The sequence below is a fragment of the Oryx dammah genome, unplaced genomic scaffold (assembly GCF_014754425.2).
Source record: "Oryx dammah isolate SB20612 unplaced genomic scaffold, SCBI_Odam_1.1 HiC_scaffold_17, whole genome shotgun sequence".
Taxonomy (NCBI): Eukaryota; Metazoa; Chordata; class Mammalia; order Artiodactyla; family Bovidae; genus Oryx; species Oryx dammah.
This window is the reverse complement of record NW_024070201.1, coordinates 46765687-46774936: the sequence shown is the minus strand read 5'-3', so window position 1 is coordinate 46774936 and position 9250 is coordinate 46765687. Positions and strand designations below refer to the sequence as shown.

At 39.2% G+C, this 9250-nt stretch overlaps 1 protein-coding gene across 1 annotated transcript; it reads right to left on the bottom strand.

Annotated features, from left to right (window-relative positions):
• Positions 1-491: 491 nt before the first annotated feature.
• Positions 492-3346, bottom strand: LOC120875897 (olfactory receptor 52H1-like). Its single transcript, XM_040257652.1, has 2 exons — positions 3338-3346; positions 492-1469 (listed from the first exon to the last, which is right to left on the bottom strand). Exons 1-2 carry the CDS (start codon positions 3344-3346, stop codon positions 492-494), a joined length of 987 nt encoding a protein of 328 aa, XP_040113586.1.
• Positions 3347-9250: the final 5904 nt, after the last annotated feature.

The window sequence follows — 9250 nt, the reverse complement described above, 5'->3', positions numbered from 1 at the left end:
TGGTGTCTAAGGATTGAACATTTAAAGTGAACTACATAACATAACATAGACAATAATTATAATATATATTTAAAATGTCCTAAATCCATCTCATAATCCCCTAAGAGAAAAATTTCAATTTTATATTTTAAGTTTTAATCCTTTTCTTCAGAGTCTTTGTCTGATTTCACATACTTTTCTCTCTCCATAACTGCAAATTTCAATTTCTAAATTGTTATTGCTATTTTCTCTTTAGACTAACTCAGCACTCTGTTTTCCCTTCCTTCTTTCAATTGTATCCTGCACAGTTTCATATTCCAAAAACAATCAGGTCATCAAGGAGTATTTTAATACATAAAAATCTTTCTTTCATATAAATCATGACATATTCATAAGACACAAAATCACCTGTAGACTGTTCTTACTTTAAATAACATTTCCCTTTTTAAAAAATTCTTACACATTAATATATTTAAAAACTTCTCCTAACTTTTCCATTGCACAGTGGAACATTATAATGTACCCTTGATGGAAAATAAAATGGTGACCTTCTCTCTGATCTGCTTGGTCTTCACTCCATAAACAACGGGGTTGAGTGCAGGTGGGATAACAATGTAGAGGTTGGCAAACATGATGTGGAAAGTGTGGGAGACATTGTGTCCAAAGCGGTGGGCAAGGATGGAGAAAAAGGCAGGTGTATAAAACATGAGGATGACACAGACATGGGAACCACAGGTGCCCAGGGCCTTCTGGCGGGCTTCTTGGGAGGGGAGGCGGAAGACAGCACAGAGGATGAGTATGTAAGAAACGGCAATGAGGATCACATCTGAGATGACTGTCATGATGGGAACGCAAAAGCCATACCAGATGTTGATGGAGATGTCCGCACAGGCGAGCCGGGCAACACCTATGTGCTCACAGTATGTGTGCGGTATGATGCGTGTCCTACAGAAAGGCAGTCGTGTGAGCAAGAATACAACAGGCAGGATGATGCAGAAACTACGAAAGGAGATTCCCACCACAATCTTGATGATGGTCTTGGGGGTCAAGATAGTGTTGCATCTCAAGGGAGAACAGATGGCCACATAGCGGTCAAATGCCATGGCCATCAGGATGGCTGAATCCAGGACAAAGCTGCAGTGGATGAAGAACATTTGTGTGAGGCAGCCTGGGAATGTGACCTCTCGAGCCCCAAGCCAAAAGATACTGAGTGTCTTAGGAACACCAGCTGTGGACAAGGTGAAGTCAGTCACGGCCAGCATGCAGAGAAAGAAGAACATGGGTTCGTGAAGGCTACGCTCCACTAAGATTAGGTAGAGAAGGATGCAGTTTCCCACAATGGCTACAATATAGAGGACACAGAAGGGAATTCCAATCCACACATGGGCTTGCTCCAGGCCTGGGATCCCCACCAGAATGAAGGGTCCTGGGTTGTCACTGCTCAGGTTGAAAAGGACCTTGGCAGACCAGGATGGCACAAGTCCCAGTTCCTGAGGACAGAGGGTGGTAAATGTTAGGCTCACTTGAGTCACCCTCACTTCCAACAGCTCATTATATATCCCGAAAAATAAAGTGGCTGTCTAATTATAATTCAAAGTGAGACACTTTTGTAATGAAGAAAGATTGTTAGGAAGATAGCAGGTAGCAGCAGGAGCCAGGTTGTCTCATATATGTTGGAAAATATAGTCATTCCCTTAAAGAGTTTATCTTATTCACTCTGGTTGCCTCTGATGATTTACACAGCTTTTCCAAGCAGTGTTCCAAACTGACATGAATCACTTTTTATCCACAGTATACTGTTGTTACAAACTACCAATTTACAGGGCATATTTTTCTGTGGGTTGGTGGATTACAGTACACATGATGTTATGGACATCAGTAGTTAATATTGGCTTCCTCTGCCACTGTTGAATAGCAGTCTCTGCCCCCAGCAATTATTCATTCTTTTTCAACTTCATGATGACTGTTGTTCTTCTATTTGTGAGGTCCATACAATTTCTTGCCATCCAAAAACCTAATTAAGTTTAGCCAATACTGCCTGAATCCCACATTATGCTGGTAAACAGGTATAACGTAAATTTAAATTTTGCTCCTCCAAAAATACTTTTTTCCAGCACTCTGTAAACTATACAGTTGTATAATATCCTAATGCTTTGAACTTAATAAAAATTTTGGTCAAGATTTATGTCCAAAAGCACAATTATTTCTTTGCAAATACATATTATATTGGATAGACACCAGGACATTTACTCTTAGATACACACACACTTATTAGTTCTTAAAATCTCAAGCATACCTTGATCTATACTTGCATTCTTTCATACATTTTACCATCATATATTTACCCACATGCAACGTTACACAATAGGGGCATTGGTTGTTCAGGGGTAGAACTCTCGCCTCACACATGGGAAACCCCAGTTTGATCTCCAGCCAATGCATCATGGTCGTGTTTGTTTTGGGTTTCATTGGTGGTTTGGACAGTAAAGAATCCACCGGCAATGTGGGAGACATGGGTTCAACCCCTGGGTTGAGAAGATCCCCTGGAGAAGGGCATGGCAACCCACGCCAGTGTTCTTGCTTGGAGAATCCCCATGGACAGAAGCGCTTGGTAGGCTGCAGTCCATGGGGTCACAAAAAGTCAGACACAACTGAGGGACTAAGCACAATCTTACACAAACCCCCTTTTTGCTCTCTCTCTCACACATAAAGGCACACATCATACACACATGCACTAAGAAAAGTACAAACAAAATATTTCATGACAGAATTGTCTCATTGCCACTTTCTTTGTAATTTCCCAAAATATTTACTCTTGAGTTAACTTTTTAAAGACTAGGTCCTCGAAATGTTGCCATTTGCAGCAACATAAATGGAGGGTGTTAAACTAGGTGAAATAATTCAGATAGAGACAAATACTATATGATATAAATTATATGGGAAATATTTTTTTAAAAACCAACAAGCTACTAAATACAACAAAAAAGCTGGCTCCCAGATATAGAGATTTCACTAGTGATTACCGTGGGGGAGAAAGGGTAAGGGGCAGTATAGTGGTAGGGGAGTAGGAGGTACAAACTACTGTGTGTAAGAGGCTACAGGGATGTATTGTACTACGTGGGGAGTACAGCCAATGTATTGTAATGACTGTAACGGAAGTGTAACCTTTGAAAATTGTACTTAAAAACGATTCACTTCCCAGGTGGGAATAAACATGAGCTGTTCATTTGAGATCAAAAGAGGGGTGGTAGCAGTAGACTCTCAAAACAAGAATGTCCACATACTTAAGACCACTCGTCAAGCTAGGGCTATGGGTCCTCGCCACACATCTAACAGAAATGACCAGAACAGCACTTACCTTGGCCATCCTTAACCCAGCTGTTTATCTTCCTAATCATTTGAAGCATATATTCAAGTACAGGAGACCATAAATTCAGCTTAAAAATCTGAGTTGTTCAGGAAAAAAAAAAGTTGTAGCACTCAGTCCATGGCTCCTAGAAAATGGAGCCTTGAGTTTTTCATTCACTCTCTCTTTCTCTCAAAATCATATTTCCAACCAAACCTCTTCAAATAACCAGCACTCACCTAGTTTGGTTACTGGGCCAAATGCAGAGCAGAAAGATTATGGTGATAGACAGACACACCAAAAATCTGCAAGGGGACCAGACATATAAACCCAAGAAAAAAGTGGAGATGGAAGAAAAAGACTGATAGGTTGATTCCCTGTTCTTGTCCACACCCCCTCCCCTGCCCCACCCCTGGCCATTGTTCAATGCCAAGAAGAGGTAAATAATTAGGGCCTGAGGGACACTAGCACCCCCTATTTTTACCCTCAAGAGAAGACTATAAAGAAGATTACACTAACCTTGATGGGGCCTGTGAGCTAACATAACCTCAGGGTATACATAATTTTTTTCTGGGTATTTAATACTCTATTTATTTTTGCATGACAATTAGGCATTAACAAAGGCATAAGACTACAGAGCTAGAAATACATAATATGTCTAATCTAATTATAAAGCTTACATATAATTATTAATTTTTATTTTCTGTTATCATGAAATATGCTTTGTCCTACTAGCACTTTTTTCTTTTTTTTTTTTTTATTGAAGGATACTTGCTTTACAGAATTTTGTTGTTTTCTGTCAAACCACAACATGAATCAGCCATAGGTATACATTTAGTCCCGCCCTTTTGAACCTCCCTCCCATCTCCCTCCCCATCCCACCCCTCTACAGAGCCACTGTTTGAGTTTCCTGACCATACAGCAAATTCCTTGGCTATCTATTTTACATATGGTAATGTAAGTTTTTACATATGGCAGTGCAAGCTATTTCAAATCCTGAAAGATGATGCTGTGAAAGTGCTGCACTCAATATGCCAGCAGATTTGGAAAACTCAGCAGTGGCCACAGGACTGGAAAAGGTCAGTTTCATTCCAATCCCAAGGAAAGGCAATGCCAAAGAATGCTCAAACTACCGCACAATTGCACTCATCTCACATGCTAGTAAAGTAATGCTCAAAATTCTCCATACGTGAACCGTGAACTTCCTGATGTTCAAGTTGGTTTTAGAAAAGGCAGAGGAACCAGAGATCAAATTGCGAACATCCGTTGGATCATTGAAAAAGCAAGAGAGTTCCAGAAGAACATCTACTTCTGCTTTATTGGTGATGCCAAAGCTTTGACTGTGTGGACCACAACAAACTGTGGCAAAATCTGAAAGAGATGGGAATACCAAACCACCTGACCTGCCTCTTGAGAAATCTGTATGCTGGTCAGGAAGCAATAATTAGAACTGGACACGGAACCACAGACTGGTTACAAATAGGAAAAGGAGTATGCCAAGGCTGTATATTGTCACCCTGCTTATTTAACTTCTATGCAGAGTACATCATGAGAAACACTGGGCTGGATGAAGCACGGACTGGATGAAGCACAAGCTGGATCAAGATTGCCAGAAGAAATATCAATAACCTCAGATATGCAGATGACACCACCCTTATGACAGAAAGCAAAGAAGAACTAACGAGCCTCTTGATGAAAGTGAAAAACAAGAGTGAAAAGTTGACTTAAAGCTCAACATTCAGAAAACTAAGATCTGGTCCCATCACTTCATGGCAAATAGATGGGGAAACAATGGAAACAGTGAGAGACTTTATTTTCTTGGGCTCCAAAATCACTGCAGATGGTGATTGCAGCCATGAAATTAAAAGACGCTTACTCCTCGGAAGAAAATTTATGACCAATCTAGACAGCATACTAAAAAGCAGAGGCATTACTTTGCCAACAAAGGTCTGTCTAGTGAAAGCTATGGTTTTTCCCATAATCATGTATGGAAGTGAGTGTTGGACCATAAAGAAAGCTGAGCACTGAAGAATTGATGCTTTTGAACTGTGGTGTTGGAGAAGACTTATGAGAGTCCCTTGGACTGCAAAGAGATCCAACCAATCCATTCTAAAGGAAATCAGTTCTGAATATTCATTAGAAGGACTGATGGTGAAGCTGAAATTCCAATGCTTTGGCCACTTGATGTGAAGAACTACTCATTTGAAAAGACCCTGATGCTGGGAAAGATAGAAGGCAAGAGGAGAAAGGGATGACTGATAGAGGATGAGATGGTTGGATGGCATCACCGACTCAATGGATATGAGTTTAAGTAAACTCCCGGAGTTGGTGATAGACAGGGAGGACTGGCGTCCTGCAGTCCATGGGTTCACAAGAATCACATACGACCGAGCAACTGAACTGAACTGAACTGAACTAATATGTACTACAACTTCTTTATCCATTCATCTGTCAATGGACAATTAAGTTGCTTTCATGTTCTAGCTATTGTAAATAGTGCTGCAATGATCAATGGGATACATGTGTTTTTTCAGTTTTGGTTTCCTCAGGGTCTACGGCTAGAAGAGGGTTGCTGGGTCATATGGTGGTTTTACTCCTAGTTTTTTAAGGAATCTCAAAACCGTCTTCCATAGTGGCTGTATCAATTTACATTCCCACCAACAGTGCAAGAGCATTCCCTTTTCTCCACACCCTCAGTAGCATTTATTATTTTAGACTTTTTGATGAGGGCCATTCTGATCTATGTGAGGTCATATCTCATCAGTTGTGTCCAACTCTTTGCTACCCCATGGACTGTAGCCTACTAGGCTTCTGCAGCCATGGGATTCTCCAGGCAGGAATACTGGAGTGGGTTGCCATTTCTTTCTCCAGGGGATATTCCCGACCCAGGGATTGAACCTGGGTCTCCTGCATTGAGGGCAGACGCTTTAACCTCTGAGCCACCAGGGAAGCCCAATAATCAGCAGTGTTGAACATCTTTTCGTGTATTTGTTAGCCATCTATTTATCTTCTTTGGAGAAATGTCTGCTTAGGTCTTTTTCCCACTTTTTGACTGGGTTTTTTGTTTTTCTGGCATTGAGATCTTAAAGGGAATGCTTTCAGTTTTTCACCATTGAGAATAATGTTTGCTGTAGGCTTGTCATATATGGCCTTTACTATGTTGAGTTAGGTTCCTTCTATGCCCATTTTTTGAAGAGTTTTAGTCATAAATGGGTGCTGAATTTTGTCACAGGCTTTTTCTGCATCTGTTGAGATTATCACATCATGTTTATTTTTCAATATGTTAATATGGTGTATCACATCGATTGATTTGCATATATTGAATAATCCTTACATTCCTGGAATAAACCCAACTTGATCATGGTGTATGAACTTTTTGATGTGTTGCTGAATTCTGTTTGCTAAAATTTTTTTGAGCAATTTTGCATCTATGTTCATCAGTAATATTGACCTGTAGTTTTCTTTTTTTGTGTTGTCTTTGTCTGGTTTTGGTATCAGGGTGATGGTGGCCTCATAGAATGAGTTTGGAAGTGTTTCTTCCTCTGCAATTTTTTGAAAGAGTTTTAGAAGGATAGGAATTATCTCCTCTCTAAATGTTTGATAGAATTCTCCTGTGAAGCCATCTGGTCCTGGGCTTTTGTTTTTGGAGAGATTTTTTGATAACAGCTTCAATTTCAATGCTTGTAATGGGGTTCTTCATAATTTCTATTTCTTCCTGGTTCAGTCTTGGAAGATTGAACTTTTCTAAGAATTTGTCCATTTCTTCCAGGTTATCCATTCTATTGCCACATAGTTGTTCATAATAGTCTCTTATAATCCTTTGTGTTTTTGCATTGTCTGTTGTAACCTCTCCTTTTTCATTTCTAATTTTGTTGATTTGATTCTTCTCTCTTTTTTTCTTGATGAGTCTGGCTAAAGGTTTGTCAATTTTTGTTTATCTTCTCAAAGAGCCAGCTTTTAGTTTTGTTTATCTTTCCTATTGTTTCTTTCATTTCTTTTTCACTTCTTTCTGCTCTGATCTATATGACTTTCTTTTTCTTTCTACTAATTTTGGTGTTTTGTTGTTGTTGTTGTTACTCTTTTTCCAATTGTTTTAGGTATCAAGTTAGGTTGTCTATTCAATGTTTTTCTTGTTTCTTGAGGTAGGATTGCATTGCTATAAACTTCCCTCTTAGAAATGCTTTGACTGCATTCCATAGGTTTTGAGTTGCCGTGTTTTCATTGACATTTGTTTTTAGAAATTTTTTGATTTCCTTTTTTATTTCTTCAGTAACCTGTTGATATTTAGAAATAGGTTGTTTAATCTCTATTTGTTTGTATTTCCTACAGTTTTTTTTTTCTTGTAATTGATACCTAGTCTCATAGTGTTATGGTCAGGGAAGATGCTTGATACGATTTCAGTTTTCTTACACTTACTGATGTTTGATTTTTGACCCAAGATGTGGTCTATTGTGGAAAATGTTCCACGTGCACTTGAGAAGAAGGTGTATTCTTCTACATTTGGATGGAACGTCTTTAAGATATCAATAAAATCCATCTCATCTAATTTATCATTTAAGCCTTGTGTTTCCTTATTAATTTTCTGTTTTGATGATCTGTCCATTGGTGTGAGTGGGATGTTAAGGTCTCCTACTATTATTGTGTTATTGTCAATTTCTCCTTTTGTGTCTGTTAGTGTTTGTCTTATGTATTGAGGTGCTCCTATGTTGGGTGCATAGATATTTACAATTGTTATATCTTCCTCTTTGATTGATCCGTTGATCATTATGTAGTGTCCTTTCTTATCTCTTATAATCTTTTCTACTTTAAGGTCTATTTTGTCTGATAAGAGGATTGCTACTTCAGCTTTCTTTTGCTTCCCATTTGCCTGGAATATATTTTTCCATCCTCTCACTTTCAGTGTATATTTGTCTTTAGGTCTCAAGTGTGTTTCTTGTAGACAGCATATATATGGATCTTCTTTTTGTATCCATTCAGCCAGTCTGTGTCTTTTGGTTGGAGCATTTTGTCCATTTACATTTAAAGTAATTATTGATATATATGTTTCTATTTAGAGAAGGCAACGGCACCCTACTCCAGTACTCTTGCCTGGAAAATCCCATGGGCAGAGGATCCTGGTAGGCTGCAGTCCATGGGGTCTCGAAGAGTCGGACACGACTGAGCGACTTCACTTTCACTTTTCACTTTCATGCTTTGGAGAAGGAAATGGCAACCCACTTCTGTGTTCTTGCCTAGAGAGTCCCAGGGACGGGGGAGCTTGGTAGGCTGCTGTCTATGGGGTCGCACAGAGTCGGACACGGCTGAAGCGACTTAGCAGTAGCAGCATGTTTCTATTGTCATTTTCTTCATTGTTTGGGGTTGTTTTTGTAGATCTTTTTTCTTCTCTTGTATTTCTTGACTACATATGTCCCTTTAACATTTGTTGTAAAGCTGGTTTGGTGGTACTGAATTCTCTTAACTTTTGCTTGTCTGAAAAACTTTTTATTTTTCCATCAATTTTGAATGAGATCCTTGCCAGGTACAGTAATCTTGGTTGTAGATTTTTCCCTTTCAGTACTTTAAATATATCCTGCCATTCCCTTCTGGACTGCAGAGTTTCTGTTAAAAGATCAGCTGTTAAGCATATGGGGTTTCCATTGTATGCTACTTGTTGCTTCTTCCTTGCTGCTTTTAATATTCTTTCTTTGTGTTTAGTCTTTGCTAGTTTGATTAGTATATGTCTTGGTGTGTTTCTCCTTGGGTTTATCCTGTATGGGACTCTTTGTGCCTCTTGGACTTAGTTGACTATTTCCTTTTCCATGTTGGGGAATTTTCAGCTATAATCTCTTTAAAAATTTTCCCATTCCCTTCCTTTTTCTCTTCTTCTTCTGGGACCCCAATAATTCAAGTGTTGGTGCATTTGATATTGTCCCAGAGGTCTCTGAG